We start from the raw sequence: 17,720 nt of genomic DNA, 5'->3' as shown, positions 1-17,720 counted from the left end.
AAGTCGAGCAGAACACAATCATATTTCTTGAGTGGCAGTTCCAGTGTGTGCTCCGAACAAAACGGATGGGAAAGTGGAGCTTCGTTTTACATGTTGGCAAATGACTTCAAACTGTAAAAAGCACAACTACCTTTACTTATGGTAGAGACTGTGGCACAATATGTTCAACCACAGCAATGGCATTGCAGGGGAGGGCTTTGTTGTTGTTGCTGTTTGAATATGGTATTTTAGAGATGGCATTTGGAGGTGTTTAGAGGATGGTACAAATATTGTTGGCAGGTCTGAGGATGCAAACTGCGCACATGTTCACTGGAGAGATGGAGGGTATGTGTGGACACAAGTAATTACAGATGCTGACACAAATAAGGGCATGTTTGGGCAGCAAAATGAATTGAAGTATTGAAATATTTAAAAAAAAACAACAAAACTGACCCATGAGAACGTACACATGGTGTGGTAATGCTGTGACCTCCTTCACTACCACTTTTGCTTTCACTTTCACTTCTTTTTCTGCACACAGCTGTGTGCTATGGCTGTGCTCTGTCATTCCATCCCACATTGCTTCGTCCTTTCTATCATGGAAAGAACAAGAGAGGGAAAGAATGGGAAATGGTGGCTTTCTTACAAGAAGTCTTCATGCAGATGCTTGGGCTCCAATTTTTGGAAGGCAGAGCTGTTTGTCAATGAGGGGTGTTCCAGATGCTGCTGATCTGCTGCCTGCGAAGTGAAGAGTCGTATAGATTCTCAATTAGTGGCAAATGGAGTTCATCGCTGGTTTTAATAACCCTCATCAGCACATTTTAATTTTTCTTTATATTTGTCATGCAAACGAATTATTGTGTCCAAGCCATAAAACAATAATCTATTTCTTGTGTCATGTTGGTGATTTCTAGGTACTACGCAAGATAATGAAATCAATATGCAGATTAGGAAAGCAAAGCAATAAATCACTCTGGCTTCAGAGAGAAATCAATTCTCGTGCTTTGCAGCATCTCCATCAGTGAGCTCTGTGCGGGTCAGCCCACCATGTGCTCCTGCAGGGTGAGCCCAGGGCTGGAGCTGTGCGCAGAGGCTCTGTGCAGCACAGCCATCCCATGCCCCAGCACTGCCCATAGCCTCCGCCACGAATCAACAGGTTTGTACCATGAGTATTTTGGAAATTTTAGAGTTTTTTTAAATGGCATAAGTGCAGAAAATATTAGAAAATCTTAGTAAACCAGCACACACGGGAGGAAAAGTCAGATATTGCAAGGCAGGCTCTGAGAAAACGTGGAGCTGCCAAAGTGAGAGGGTGTGGGTGCTGAGTGGGAAGTGAGCTCCTGCTACCCCATGCTGTGCCATGCAAAGCCATGTTCTGTAATACTGTGCCATGCTGTACCATACTGTACCATACTGAGCCTTACTGTGTCATACTGTGCCAGGCTGTGCTATACTATGCCGTGCTGTGTCATACTGAGCCATGCTGTGCCATACTGTGTCATGCTGTGTCATACTATGCCATACTGTGTCATACTATGCCATACTGTGTCATGCTGTGCCATGTAGGCAACAGGACAAGGGAAAATGGCCTCAAGTTGCACCAGGGGAATTTAGGTTGGGTATCAGGAAGAACTTCATTACAACAAGGGTTGTGGAATAGGCTCCCTAGGGAGGTGGTTGAGTCACCATCCCTGGATGTGTGTAAGAACTGTCTGGATGTGGTGCTCATGAACAGGATTTAGTGGTGGGCTGTTAGAGTAATATGGTTAGGTTACGGTTGGGCTTGATGATCTTTAAGGTCTTTTTCGACCTGAGAAATTCTACAATTCTATGATTCTATAGTGCACCATGCTGTGCCATACCGTGCCATGCACAGGCAGTACATCTCGCTCATAGAGAACCTCTTGAGCTCCCAGTTGGGTCTTCACGGTGCTGCAGTAAGGTGTTCATCCCCTGCTCTGCCACGTTTGCTCCAGCCCTGTGTCACTACTGGGTGCTGAAGGCTGGAGCTGGTTGCGGGGGTGAAAGATAAAGATGCTCATAGATCAGTGCTAAAAGGCCTTATGGGATGCACACGTGCAAAATGAGTGTGTTCTTTAAGTCTGCATTGTGATTATGTATATTTATGCTCTGGTCATAAAAAATTCCACAGATTTTAGTGATCTGGATGTAATGGTCCCTAAGAGCCAGTAAATAGCAGAAAACCGAGCAGCATACCAGCATACCACAGAGCGTTATTTGTCATTGAAGGTCCAGAAATACTTCAAAGAGAAGCCAATTCTTGCCAAGGGAAAGACATTCTTTCCAGAAAATGATTGATAAAAGTAGAATCTGTAGTTTTTCACAGGCATCAGATCATGGTGAATAATTTCTGTAATTTTACAGAGGTTCGTTATATGGCAGGGCTGCACTGGCATGTTTACTTGTCTGTTGTTTTAGTTTGTGCATTGCTGATGTTCATTTATTTTCTAGTTTTATTTTGGAAATGAGTAAATTGTGCAACCTGCTTCATTGCAATGAGACTTTCAGACATCTTCTGTGAGATTTTATTTAATTTCCCCATTATAGAGCCCAGATTAAAGCAGAACCCAAGCAATTAGAAAACAAACAAAGCATGTAAGTGAGAAAAAAACACTTAATCTGCACTCTCTGAACCTGGAGAACTCTTCATCCTGTGTTGTGACACAGCTGAAATCTTCGCTTAAAATTCTCACTCTGTGCTGCTCTGCTGCTGTGCCCTGCATTGATGCTGTACCCCTGCATTGATGCTGTGCCCTGCATTGGTGCTGTGCTCCTGCATTGATGCTGTACCCCTGCATTGATGCTGTGCCCCTGCATTGGTGCTGTGCTCCTGCATTGATGCTGTGCCCCTGCATTGGTGCTGTACCCCTGCATTGATGCTGTGCCCTGCATTGGTGCTGTGCTCCTGCATTGGTGCTGTACCCCTGCATTGATGCTGTACCCCTGCATTGATGCTGTGCTCCTGCATTGATGCTGTGCTCCTGCATTGATGCTGTGCCCTGCATTGATGCTGTGCTCCTGCATTGATGCTGTACCCCTGCATTGATGCTGTGCTCCTGCATTGATGCTGTGCTCCTGCATTGGTGCTGTGCTCCTGCATTGATGCTGTGCCCTGCATTGATGCTGTGCCCTGCATTGATGCTGTGCTCCTGCATTGATGCTGTGCCCTGCATTGATGCTGTGCCCCTGCATTGATGCTGTGCCCTGCATTGATGCTGTGCTCCTGCATTGGTGCTGTGCCCCTGCATTGACGCTGTGCCCCTGCACTTCTTGGTGCTGCTATGCCCCTGCATTTGTGCTGCTTTCCTCCTGCATACCAGGAGTGTGCTGCAGAGTGTGGCACAGGACAACCCGGAATGCAGTGAGTGGAGGTTTTGCTCACCCCTGTGCCACTGCTGGTTGCCTGCCCACAGCAGGTGTTTGCATAGATGGAGCAGCCAATGAATTAATTCCAACTGCTGAGCTGCTGAGAGCAGCATCTTCCCTCCCCTTCCTGTGTTATTGCAAAATTATGAAATTATAACCAGCAAAAATAATCACTACAGATAGAGAGGCTGGGTGTGCAGCCCAGCATTTGGCTGAAGGACTTTGGGGTACTGGGGACTGTGGGGACTCCTCAAATTCCTGTGGCAAAATCCCTCTTCCCAACTCCCACATGTGACACTTCTATGCTTACAACCAAATTCTTCTCATCGTTTTTTATACATTCTACTGGAATTGTCAATATTCTGTATATGAGAGGAATTACTACATTATAATCTCAAAATGGAGTTGATGGCCTTAATTTAACAAACATCACTAAACCAATGTATGCTAGGGCTTGCCATCACCCTTCCCAGGGATGCTTCCCAAAGCAGCAGCGCTGCCAGCTGGGTGCAGCTGCAGTCCCATGCAGACATGCAGGCACTGGGAGCTGCCGGGACGTTCCAGCAGGGAGCAGCATGGCAGCACACGCTGCAGCAGACAGGCTGGGTGCACTGCTTTGACTCCAGGTTATTTGCCTGATGACTCTAAATTGTGATGGAAATAAGTCATCCTCTCCCACGTTCAAAAAGCAGCAGCATCTACAGGAGCAGTTCAGTCCTACAGTCATTCCCATGACAGCAGTAAGCTTTATTACGCAGCATCATTTATGTGCACTTGAATGTAACTGAGAATATAATTCCAGTCCTTGAAAATGAGAAATGAGGCACAGTGAAGTACAGACTCGCTGTCAGTCCCCTGCACAATAATGGCTCGTATAACTCTGGGCTCTGGGGAGAACTATGAGCTCAAACATGCTTGTAGTTCGTGGCCAGAGAGCCCCCTCTGCCTGCTGCTGCTCCAGGCACCCCACGTGTCTGCACGGAGTGCGGGGAGCAGAGAGATTCCTATGGGAGTGCTCAGGAGGGAGGAACACACTGATGTGCATCAGTGATGCAGCCAGCAGGAGCCTCGGGATACTTCATCATTCCTAAAGAATTTAGAAATTTGTGAATAATTTAGGAATAATAATTCAATACTTGGGTCATTTCTGATCACACGTAAGTGATGTTTTTAACAACGCAGGAGAGTGCAAGAAGACCCCACATCCAGCAAAGCCACCTGTATCCCCCTAGGCCTGCTGTCCCCCACCAGTGCTGCCAAGGGCCAGAGCTGGAGGGTGATGGGGGTGGCAGTGGTGATAGGGATGGTAGGGATGACAGGGACAGTAGCCTGGATGGTGGGGATGGTAGGAAAGGCAGGGATGATGGAGGTAGTAGGGACAATAACCTGGATGGTGAGGGTAGTAGGGATGATGGATATGGTTGGGATGATGGAGATGGTAGGGACGGCAAGAACAATAGCCCAGATGGTGAGGATGGTAGGGGTGATAGGGGTGGTAAGGATGATGGAGATAGCGGGGATGGCAGGGACGATAGCCCATATGATGGGGATGGAAGGAATGGTAGCTTGGACGAGGACAGCAGCACTGAGAAAGAGGAGTAGAGCTGAGATAACACAGTGTGCTTCTGCACGCAGCACTGGTAAGGCTCTCAATAGACCGCTATGCTGTGTTCCACTGTTCACGTGTCAGGATGATTCAGACAGTCCTCAAAAGAGAGAAACAAATATTATCTATCAAGCCTAACGAAAATTAAGCTTGTGGTGCTTAAATCATCTGCAGAGAAAAATGAAGAGGTGATTTATCATGTTTTATGGATCCTTAGTCATAGAAAAGATACTTGATAGTAAGGGGAATGTTCAGTCTTGCAGACAAAAACATAATAAGATCTGATTTCTGAAAGCTGAATTTAGTGAAATGCAATTTTGAAGAAAGATGCTATTTCCCAGCAGTGAGGGGTATTTAATTGCTGGAAGCGCTTCCCCGGAGTGGCAGTGCGAGCATCACCTGGAACTGCCAGGATAAGCACAGCCAGAGTTCTGCAGCACAGCCAGAGTTCTGCAGCACAGCCTTCCGGCCAACTCCTGGGAAGCTGCTGGTGCTGGGAATGGCTGAGCTGAGGCCAATGGCCCCGAGCTGCCCTCCGGCCGGGTGCTCCCGAAACCTGCAGCATTTCAGTCCCAGCACACACGTGCTCCATAAGCATAGCTTGCACGCCACACTGATGGGTAAAGTTTTTCTGACTATCGGCCATTGGAACACATGGTTTTATCAAAATTAAAGCACTTCCCAAAACGGTGTAGATTTGGGAACAAAGCAGCAAAGCCTACAACAAAGAAGGCAATAGCGGCCGCCCCCAGACATCAGGGCCGTGTTCTGTGCTTCATGTGAGCACAGCTGGGAGGCAGTGGGTGAGAAAGAGCGCTCAGAGCCTCATGCGAGGGCAGGGGCAGAGGAGGGCAGTGCTTGGATGAGGCAGCGGCGGAAAGAGCAAACCGTGCTGATCTTTGTCTTGGAAAGGAGATGCTCATCAGTGCGAGCTGAATGAAGCCCTGTTGTTTCAGTGCGAGGTTCCTGCCTATGGCAGTGCTGTCAGTGTGTTCTCTTTGGAAACCTGTCCTTTTGGAAATTTGATTATGAATGCTGATATGAGCCAGCTCTTCTGCCTCGTTGTTATGCCGAAGGACGGCAATCGAGCACACCTGAAATTCACATTGCTGTACTTCTAAGAGGTTTTTACCCGTCAGTCTCAGCCCGTGCACTTAGCAGTGAGTGGGAGGCTCGTGCATCCACCTCTGGCAACAGACGTGGGGTCCGGTCTGACCCTGAGCCTGACATAGGCTGAGCAGCAGGGGACCGCGGTGTCTGTGGGGCACACAGGTGCTATGGGGCAGCAGGGCATGTTCCAGCCAGGGCCCCTCTGTGTGCTGACCATTTACAGCAAATAACTTACTGGGGTAAATAGCACTGTGTAGCAGCTATGTGAAAACCCACTTACAGCACTGCATAATAGTGCCGAAGCAGGAGCCAATCCCTATTTTTCTACCATCAAGGGTGCAGAACCTGGAATAAGAAACTGTTGGAAATCTTAACCTGTAATATCTATTGTATCTGGAAGACATTCCCACAATTCCAGATAGACACCAATTAATTGTAAGTATTTACTTGTGAGAAGGGCTGTGCTGAGTTACTCAATTCCTACACATAACTTCCCACAAGTGTGTTTTTTTCTGAAGGAATAAGAAATACGTGGCTCAGGCTGAGAAGGATATTTTTCAAATACTGTAGGCTGGATAAAGCCCCAATATTTGCTGCACTGCTTGTGATATTCTTCTCTCCAAAGGATTTCTGCGTCTCAGCCGGGATGAGGCTCAGGGCAGCTGGGAAGCAGATCCATCCCTCCTGCTGTTGCTCAGCACTCGGAGCTGCTGCTCAGGGCAGGGGCTGCTCAGAGCACAGGGCTGTGTGCCCCAGCCCTCGGCACCAGGCTCTGCAGAGCGGGGTTGGGCAGCGGGGTTGGGGGACCACTCTGATCAGTGAGTTGTCGGTGCCTGGAGGGAACTCTGGCGTGTGGTTCAGCTCCTGCAAACGCTGTGTAAGGACTGTGAGCTTTCCCTGGGCACCAAGCGGATAGGAGGAAGGGACTGCTGCCTCTGTGAGTGTGGCTGCTGAGCTCAGGCAGCTTCTGCTGTTTCAGTGGCTGTGTTGTAGACCTGTTTGAACTTCAAAGGATAGCAGCACCGACCTTCACTCTCATAGGAAGAGGGAAAGGCCTTTCCCAGACCTGTCGACTCCCTGTGGACAACATTTCTTTGCTAATTAACAATACACTGCACAGACTTTTAATTTTCTTTGCTCACAAATGCGTAGCCGTGGGCAAGCACAGGGAATTTCCACCTTCCTTGAAGTTTTCTGACCCCGACTCATTCTGATGCACTATCTTCAATGGACTCATGAAAGGGTTGGAGAACATCTGCAGGTGTGGATCCCAAAGCACAGAACATAGACACATAAAAACACAGAACCATGGAATTACTGAGGTTGAGAAAGCCCTGCAAGATCCCCAGCCCCCGCCTCCCCCCCATGCCCACTGCCCATGTCCCTCGGTGCCACATCCCCACAGCTCTGGAACACTTATTTCTTTTCTTATTTCTCTGGAACTGCAGGCTCCATACAGCTCCGTGCTATTTTTGCTCCGTGTGGGGCTCTGCCTTATGACCAGATGGACGAATAGTGGGGTTTAGGGAAGAAATCTTTCTTTATCAAATACTGCAGACCTGAAAGAAACATAACAGAAACAAATGTGTTTGTTTTGGTCTCCTTGTTGAACAGATAGGACTCCCTATATATACATGGGTGTAAACACCATTATTTTTTGAAGTACAAGAAAAATTTAATTACATTTTCTTTCCAAGCTGTCACGAGTAAGCTCAGCCTTCTCCCAGATGGGAGCATCCATCCGTCAGCAGCACTTTACTGGGGTCTCATAGCAATCCCTGCTCTGTACAAAACAGAGGAAACTGCTGCTTTCGTATTTGCAATATTTCAAGTCCCCGGGCTGTGCTGCAGACGTGATTAAAATGGCTGTGGTCACACCTTCACAGCGCTGGTGTTCTTTCTGCACTGTGGCCTCCCAGCAGGTTTGTGTGCTTCTGTGGCCACGGCAATGCACAGACACAGCCTGCTCAGCCTCCGCTCTGAAGGCAGCTCTGTCTCGGTGGCACTGACTCAATGGCATTCCCTCACAACCTCTCTACTTTCCTTACAGTTTCTCCGAAGATATTTCGTATTTCGAGTGACATCGTTGTGAACGAAGGCAGCAATGTTACTCTGGTGTGTCTGGCCACCGGGAAACCAGAGCCCTCCATTTCCTGGAGACACATCTCTCCATCTGGTAAGTGCCTGGGCTGTCGCTGGGAGCTTCCTGCTGAGTCCCAGCAGTAACAGCTTTCAGAGGTGGGACAGCACTGCTTTTGCATGTCATCCAGGATGTGTGTCTGACCAGATGTGTGGAAAAGGAAAGCGTCATCAGATTTAAGCTCACAAGAGTGAGAGCCATAATGCAGTTGTAACATGGGAAGGGACAAAAAAGGCACCTGAAAGAGGGCATGCTTTTCTCTGGGGCATGGGTGGCTCCCCAGGGGTACAGGCCGTGGCTGTCTCAGCCTGAAGAGCCAAAGCTCATTTGAGCAGGAGTTCTTTTTAACAGGCTGCAGGGGCAGTGACTGTTTATAAGGGTGGCTGGTGATAGGACAAGGGGGAATGGTTTTAAGCTGAGGCAGGGGAGGTTTAGGTTGGATATTAGGAAGAAGTTTTTCAGCCAGAGGGTGGTGAGGCACTGGAACAGGTTGCCCAAGGAGGCTGTGGATGCCCCATCCCTGCAGGCATCCAAGGCCAGGCTGGATGTGGCTCTGGGCAGCCTGGGCTGCTGGTTGGGGACCTGCACACAGCAGGGGGTTGGAACTGATGAGCACTGTGGGCCTTTGCAACACAGGCCATTCTATAATTCTATGATATGATCAGCTCACACTAAAGCCAATCCAAGGGCTCTCTAGAAGTGAAAGCTAAAACACATCATAGCATAGACTTGAGGAGATGTCCCTCCCATTCAGCCTTACAACCTGCAGCCCACCCTGGGGGATCCCCACTGCTGTGCCAGTTTTTGTGGAGCAGCTCTGCGGTGAGGAGCCCTCTGTTTGCTCACAGAAGCTCTCTGACAGCCGTGTGCTGCAGGGAAGGCCGGCTCCACGGGCTGCTGCCTTCTGCGGGCTGTCATCGTCCAACAGCAGTTTCCTTTTCAAAGCAAGAGTCAGAAAAAAACCTAACTTTTGACCTTTAAGACAATGACAGTGAGTTCTGCTGGAAGTATCCACTGGGGGACAAGGGAAAAATCAGCTGCAGCAAAAAATGGACTTTAACTAAATGTCAAATAAAATTTTATTGGAAACTGCAGTGATACTTTAGAGTAATAGCATAAAGCATTAGGGTTTTTACAGAAAGGAGCTGCTAAAATTGTCCTGTAGAGGAAAATAGCAGAAGAGGAGAATGAGTCCACCCAGAGTGACGAGCAGGACCCCCACCTTGAGTCCAGGCAGAGCTGCTGCCTGGAGAACAAGGCTCTCAGTGAGCCCCCTGTGTTCATGTGCTGGCCCAAGGGCAGGGGAGGAGAGCTGTGAGCTGTGGGCTGTGGGCTGTGCTGTGCTGATGGCACTGCCCTATGGGCAGGAGCACAAGGTTGGTGTGTGTGGGCACCTCCCTCCAGGATGGCATCGAGGCCATATTAGGTTTGCTGCCCGCTCACACAGCTTTGCTCCTCGTTGCTCTGCAGCTGCACATCAGCCCACGGCCTCCAGTGTGCTGCTGGGAGCAGGCATGCAGTGAGCAGAGTGCAGTCCGTGCTGCAAGTGTTTCAGTCACATCATGCTGTTCCTGGGCTCAGCTGCACGCCCTGCTGTACCGGCAGCCACAGACAGCACTGAAATCCAATTAAATGCAGGAGAGCTGAGAACGCCAGGTTGCTGTATGGGCTCGTATTATGCCCGCAGCAAATTACCTTTATCTACACGTGAGCTTCATCTGCACTTTGTAATTTCTATCAGTTTCCCTCCGTAATTCCCGGTGGCACTAATGAGGATTACACACAAGTGTCGCATCTAGAACACAACGCTAAATTATATTAAAGAATTGTATTTGTAATATTCTGAAATTGTTTGTCAGAGCTGCTGCTGGAAGATAAGAAATGGAAAACTCAGAATACAAATGATTCAATATAGACTAATGCCAAAATATTATCGTGATTTGCATCGATGCAGCCCTTACTTGGATTGGGTCAGATTCCATTTTTTTGAACAAGAGATAAAATGCACCTTTCGGAGGAACAAAAATAAAATGTATTTAGAGGTGATTTTTAACTTAGTACATAAATTATTGCCCTGTAATCTTTACAGTGCATGTTTAACTTGCAGTCATTATGGAAATGCATTCATTATATAAATATTCATTATGCAAAGCCATTATGTAAATCCACCAAATCTACACATTCAGCACAGCACCGTAAGGAACGCGTCGCCGCGGTTTGTAATCTGAAAATCTGGTATTGTTGAAATGTCATCGGAATAAATTGCAGGTATTACTTATTTTGTTCTGACATTTAGGAGCAAAGTGCAGCATCAATAGTTTAAGAACGAAACCAGAATTTTAAAGAATTAAGGTCTGCTAGAAGCATAATTCCAGTTCTTCACACTTGTTTGCGCAGCATGCTGGTACGGTTCCATTTTTGAAAAGCAACTCTGCAAACACTGCCACCAGCAGTAACAACAAAAGCCATTTGGAAGACTCGAGATGTTAGTGCTGTGCAGAATGCTGGTGCCGTACGCATGGAAGCTTCCTCCCCACTCACTCTTGGCCAGACCTTCCATGGGGAGGTTCCTGACACAGCTCAGGGCCGTGCAGGCTGCACCCTGCACTCCAGCACTGCACCGCCGCATGCTTTGTGGCCGCTGAGGAGAAGGGGAAGCCCAGGGTTTGTCTAAATGCAAAGCAGGTTACATCCTTTAGAGAAGCAGAGCCATCTCCCGGCTCAGCCAGTGCTGGGCTGCAGTGTGCAGGGCCTCGGGCACATTGCATTGTGTGCACATACAGAGAGCAGCACTCATAACTGCAGGAGCAGCTTCACTTTCTGCTTTGCTTGGAGCGCTCAGCTTCACAGTCCTACTTACCACAAGTGGCTTTAGATGAAGCTGCACACATCTCAGACAAACACCGGCTGCCAGCACTGATAAGCATGGCTGGCTGTGCACAGCATTGCAGGACCCCAGCACTGCATTGCCCAACAGCCAGCCCTGCACGCAGCACAGGGACAGAGCAGCAGCTCAGTGCAAATGGAGGTGGTAGTTACATTTTGCTAGTGAGTTTCAGAGCTGCAGGCAAAAGTAGTGACTGAGTATAGGAACTCCTCCTTCTGCGTAGTTCTGTGGCAGTGTGGTAGTGTTAGTGTTGACTACCCCTTCTTGATTACATGCAACAGTCTCTTCTGGTTTCCCACTGCAGCATGCAGCCCATGCCCTACCTTGTCCCACCCACTACAAGGCAGATTGTAGCAGGATCAACTGCAGAACTTGAAGAACACTGAAGAAATATGAATACTGACACATTGGGACTTACGTATACCTCTTCACCTCTTTCACCTCTCTCCTCCTTCCTTCTGGGTTTATGTTCAGTGTTCCTCAATTGTCCTAACATTCCTCAAATACATCCTAGTAAGGAGAAATGGTTTTAACTTGAAGGAGGGAAGATTTTGGTTGGATGTCAGGGGGAAGTTCTTTGCTCTGAGAGTGGTGAGGTGCTGGAACAGCTGCCCAGAGAGGCTGTGGATGCCCCATCCATCCCTGGAGGTGTTCAAGGCCAGGTTGGATGGGGCCCTGGGCAGCCTGGGCTGGTGTTAAATGTGGAGGTTGGTGGCCCTGCATGTGGTCGAGAGGTTGGATCTTCGTGATCCTTGGGGTCCCTTCCAACCCAGGCCATTCTGTGATTCTGTGATAGTAGTTGGTCTCAGACAATCTAGTGGCAGTGAGATGCAGTGAGTAATTAAGTTCTCCTCACTGATGTAGATGTTACCTCCCTTGGTTGATTCTTCCTCTGTCCTAGTGTGGTGGCCAGTGGCACCAATTCACACTGCTGTCCCAGTGGGAGAGCAGTCACCATTCAGGTGCCATTAAGAGACATGTTTACTGGGCATGATAGTGATGGGTTGATAGTTGGACTTGATCTTGGGAATCTTTTCCACCCTTTACGATTCTCAGTCTATGGTCTCTGGTGACTTCCAGGTTCACCCTTTCTAAACCTTCCCTACTGTCCTGACCTTTCCCACAGCTTTGTCACCATCACTTCTAATCCAGTTTCCATTTTTTTTCCTGAAACATGAGGATCAACATTTCATACACATACACATGTTTGGGAGTGTAGGTTTGAGTACTCTGTTCATCCAGTCTCATTCCAGAGAAAGGTGGCACTGAAGTATTTCCCAAAAACAACCATCCAACCAAAGGAAGAACTGTTCAGCATACACAGAATAACAGTTTTTTTTTCATGAATATTGAGGAGATCTGCACTTTCCTAGAAATTACTCTGATGTTAGGTTGGAATGTATTCATGCCTGCCTCCTGCTTCACACTTGCCCTTGGGGTGTGTGCATGAGTGTGATAGGACTGAGTGGAGCCTAACGCCAGTCCTATCGTTCCCGGACAGCCCTAAAGCCACAGAGATGTATTACATTAATGTATCATCATAGCTCTGTCGTTCTGACGAGGTATTAGTGTAATACATCTTCGATGCACTCATATGATAGGGCTGTCTGGGAGGAAGAGGTCTAAGAGCTGGTTCAATTCAATTACAGGACAAAGGCAGCGCCAGCCCTGAGCAGGCAGTGCTGTTCCTGCGGGATGCAGACTGCTATACAGGGCTGAGATTTGACGGGGGTGAAAAAAGCAAAAAGGCTTTTTTTAAACTTCTAGCTAAATCCTAAGAAACAAACAGAAGCTTGATGTGAGCTCTGCTAATGTCAAATATTTTGTTCCATTTGCACTTCTGCTAGAGAAACACTATTTTTCAGATGTTATCCACACATCTGCACGTGACAGAAATAAGAAGTGTTTTGTTGATGTGTGAGTGCTCCAAGCCGGGATTTGCAGGCTGATAATACCTAACTGACATGAATTACCAGGGCTTTGCGAAAGTACAAAGTGCAAACTTGTCTTTCTAAGTGTTCCTTCTACTGATTCAAAATGGTTTTAAAACTAAAGGTTTCAGAAAAAGAAAAAAAAAAAAAAAGGGTTTCTGGCTTGCGTCTTTTGCCCTGCTAAGCCCTGAGGGGTGCTGCAGATGGGGGTTATCTCACACCCACCGCTGCCTCCCTCTGACAATATGTGCATGGTAGCACTGCTGGTGGGCACGGAGCTGCTTGTACTCCTGCAGGGTGCCACGAGCTCCTGCCCCACTGGAGGTGTGGGGCTGCGGGTGGCCCTGGCACACCACCCTCACTGCTGGCAGATGGATGGCCGCAGCACACCAAAGGCGCAGCTCCTTCCCTCCAGGAGTCCAAGCAGCAGAATGCAAAATAATTCAGTACTTTAATCTGATAAGCAGCGACAGTGATGTGCCTCCCTTATGCCATCATCACTCATCTCGCCAGCAACAGCTTCATTACGCTGAGCTCCTCGTTCAGGTGAAGCATTACTGGGCTGAGCCGAAACATCTGCTCCTCGCAGCTGGGTGGGAGGGCTGGGAGAGCAGCCAGCAGCCCCCAGACCTGCTGGGGTTTGTGGGCTGAGGCCAGGCGGGGAGCCCAGGCCCTGTGTCTGCGTTGGTCCCTGCACGTAGGGATGGGGGCAGGCTGTCGGCTCTCAGCCGTGAATGCACGGCACAAATGCAACTCTGCTTTGGAAGCGCGGCAGCAGCTGGAGCCAGAAGTAATGTCACCAGTGCCGGCACATCGTGCTGACAAAGGCAATGCCAAATGAGGCTCAGTGCCTCTGGGCTCGACGGGGCCTTCATTTGCTGGCCTTGGCTGGGTTTGTGGTTCAGACCCTTTCTTCTTCAGCCCTGACTTGATCTCTCCTACGCCACTCCGGGAAGCTCTTGGTTCTCAGTGCTGCAGTGCTTCGACAGCCCCTTGCTCTGCATGTTTATGGAACAACACAGTGCCTTGCAGTGGTGTCTGTGGGACAGGAAAGCAGCTTGAAGCAGCCACTTAGCCACTGGGAGCCAGGACTTCCCCCTCCTGGTGGCCCTGTGCCTTTCTGTGGGGGCTGGAGCCCCAGCAGGCCCAGCTGCTGTGACACGCGTCACTTGAAGCACATTCTTCATCAAACAGCCCAACTGGAGCCCCAGCACCACATCACCTCCCAGGCTCCTCTTCTGCTCCAGATGTGCTGTGTGCCCTGCAGTGGGGCCGTGCCACGCTCCTCTGCTCACCGCGGTGAGGGTGAGCAGCCCATGGGGAGCTCCTGCTCTTACACAGATAGATCTGACTGCACTGCAGCCACGTGGGGATTGAGAGTTCTGTGATTAATGTTTCATACGGATTTAATGGCCCGGCTGGTGATTCTGAAGCGGAATGTTCCGCTGTAAAGGCATCACATGCCGTTCCATCAGCGCTTCTTTCATATTAAACATGCTCCTGGCAGCATCCCAAGGACTCAAGAGGAAATGGTGTGGAGCTCAACACAGAGTAAATGAGGGGATTAATTAGCAGTTTAAAGACAGCAATGCAAATATTAGTGCTTAATGTAAATGGTTTGTTGCAATCCTTTCCTTTGCCTTTGGATACCAGGAAAATAATGATCCTCCAAAGCCACACCTCTCCCATGCGAAATGCGATGTCTTCCGATTTCAGGCCATGGGCCTTCTGGCCTTTCTTTTCCTTAATGATGCTCCTAACATCATTGCTGGGGGATACGCGGAGCAATAGGATCCAATTAAGTGACATCCAGTACAGGATCTGTCTCGCCAGGTCAAGTGACATTACACTGGCTGCGATTAGTGGGCTTCTGAGCAAGAATTCTTAGAAAAATGTCATAATTATCGAGACCAGTCCTGAACTTTGAGCATCCCTTCAGGAACAATTAAAGATATTCCTAGAAATCTTCAAGCCTTCTTAAAAATCTTTAAACAGACTGAAAAAACTCTCTTGTTAGATTGCGGTTGTCAGGAGATGAGTGCTCGCGCTGCGATGGTCCAATAATTGGGTCTTTGTGAAGGAACTGAGGATTGAGAGTAAGATTCCAATCTCAGTGAGTTAGAGATGGGAAAACGAAAACCAGACAAAAGCTTCGTGCAGAAATAATAATGAATTTTTGACAATTTTATAACAAGAGGAATGTATTTCTTACTTTTCAATAAAAGTAGATGAACTCATTAATAACTCATAAAATGCCATAAAAATTAAAGTTTTAAAACAGGCTTAGTTTATTCCCTCTGATATTAGTTCATTTTTATTTGAGAAACACTGCATTTGTGAGTGAGCAATTTATGAATCATTAAAAATATTTCAGTGAGACCAAGCCTTTAGTGCTGAAAGCCAAGCAAGTGCAGATTTCCTTCTGTCCCCTTCCTTTTGTGTAGCATCCTTCATGACTGCTGTGGAGATGCTCATCTTGGAGCAGAGCATGCCAATGCTGAGGTGTGCACAGATTTTTGGAGAAAGGATTTCCAAAATCCAAAAGATGCCTCCGTTTTTTGTTTAACGTTTCAAATCCTCTTTTTTTTTTTTAACATTCCTTTATGTTTATTGTTACTCTTTCTCCCTTCCCCCATCTGGGCACAGGCTGCAGATAGAAATGGAGGCTGGGCACACCAGTGATGCTCAGGAGGGGATAGCAGGCAACCTGCAGGCACCATAGATCCATAGAATCACAGAATGGCCTGGGTTGCAAAGGCCCACAGCGCTCATCAGTCCCAACCCCCTGCTGTGTGCAGGTCGCCAACCAGCAGCCCAGGCTGCCCAGAGCCACATCCAGCCTGGCCTTGTATGCCTGCAGGGATGGGGCATCCACAGCCTCCTTGGGCAACCTGTTCCAGTGCCTCACCACCCTCTGGGTGAAAAACTTCCTCCTAATAATTAACCTAATCATTAAGGCTGGAAAAGACCTCACCACATCTAACCGTTGACCCCTCACCACCATGTCCATTAAAGCCTATCCCTAAACCACACCTTCACGGTTCTGGAGCCTGCTGTGCTTCCATTTATTTCCCAGAATCATCTCTTCTGGCCATGTTTATGAATAAATCCTATTTCAAACATATCAAGAATTATTTTAAAATGCACATACTTTATAAAAACCGTTAATATCTTTTGAGGGATAAGAAGAAATATGAAAAATATAGTCATTAATGATTCATTTATCTTCAGCAACGCCTCTAGTTTCAACAAACTACAGACAGAAAATGAATGTGCAATGGGATGGATCTGCAGATGTGCTTGAGTCAGACTTCTCTCCAAACAGCTCACAGGGTACCCACTGCCTGCAGAGCATCGTTCTGAGAGAGAGCAGGCGGGTTCCTGCAGGGGCACTGCATGTTGCTGTGGGCTGAGCTGCCCTCCCCAGCCCTGCTCGTGCTCACAAACAGTTCCCTGGGTAAGAGGAACTCTTCCAACCCCCTCCTGCCCAGGGGAGCTTCCCATGCTGCAGCATGTTGCCTTCCCTCCGGCGGTGTGTGGGACCATGGGCCAAAGGGAAAAAAAAAAAAGCTGGCGCTGCTGGCAAGCTGCACTTACTGTGAGAAGTAGTCATTCTTGGAGAGATCAAAAGAGATCAAAGAGTACACATGAATCTGTAAATATCCAGGTGACACAGCGTGCAGATATCTAAGAATAGTATGATCTCCAGTGGGTGTGTGCTCTTCCCTAATAGCAGTTGACTTTCTTCTCTGCGAGCATTGAAGTGGAGCTGGGTCCCCTGAACACCAGCGCTCAGCTGCTCAAGCAGGAAAGTCAGAATGTATTCGGGGTATGCTCCCTGGTGTGTCTGCAACAGAAAACATTCAGAATTGCTCCAAATACTGTAACTTAATAACTTAATGTGTCTCAGATACCTAGTGCAGTGCGGCAGCATTCTGTGCAGACAGAAACAAATGTAACTTCAGAGAATGCAAACAAGGAAATGTGCCTCCATCTCCTGCAGGAGCAGCCTCTGCTCTGCTCAGCCTGGGAAGCTCGGAGGAAGCAGTGGAAAATGAAAGATCTACGTGTGGTTTCTAAGTTGCCCAAGGAGGCTGTGGATGCCCCATCCCTGCAGGCACTCAAGGCCAGGCTGGATGTGGCTCTGGGCAGCCTGGGCTGCTGGTTGGTGACCTGCACACAGCAGGGGGTTGGAAGTGATGAGCACTGTGGGCCTTTGCAGCCCAGGCCATTCTATGAGCCTATGATTCTAAGTTATTTCCCCTCTAAAGTTACTATGTAGTGTTAAGACTAAGGAAAAAAATGATTGTTTTTTTCCCTTTAAATGTTTAAACTTTGCTGATTTATGCTTCGTGTTGAAAGAACACTGTCACACAGTTTGATGGGGACCCGTGCAGTCCTGTGACATGCAGCAGTTCCCAATAGCTGGCTGGGATGTGCACTGCCCATGCAGCTCCCAGTGCTCCATCCCTATATATCAGATGTACAGATCTGATCTTGTTTGTCTCCACCTCTGAAACTTTCTGCTTTGTCAGCCACTGTTCGCAGCCTTTCTTTCATCAGCACGCCTTTCTCACCAAACTGCTTTTCTTGTTTCATCTCTTCAGCGGGGAGATCTCCTTCAGCCCTCAATTTATCTGCCACTTTCAGACATTTTTTCTTTACATTTTATCTGATTTT

General features: G+C 48.1%; 1 protein-coding gene across 1 annotated transcript in view; it reads left to right on the top strand.

The window, feature by feature from the left end:
- NEGR1 (neuronal growth regulator 1) overlaps nucleotides 1–17,720 on the top strand; it is a 188,515-nt gene that overhangs the window by 93,840 nt on the left and 76,955 nt on the right. The window contains exon 3 of the mRNA XM_085231420.1: nucleotides 8,133–8,258. Within this exon, the coding sequence (XP_085087546.1) occupies nucleotides 8,133–8,258 (126 nt within the window). The remainder of the gene's footprint in view (nucleotides 1–8,132; nucleotides 8,259–17,720) is intronic.

The sequence above is a fragment of the Meleagris gallopavo genome, chromosome 10, assembly GCF_905368555.1.
Source record: "Meleagris gallopavo chromosome 10, MGAL_WU_HG_1.1, whole genome shotgun sequence".
NCBI classification, from domain to species: Eukaryota; Metazoa; Chordata; class Aves; order Galliformes; family Phasianidae; genus Meleagris; species Meleagris gallopavo.
This window is presented reverse-complemented; position numbering and strand designations above follow the sequence as displayed.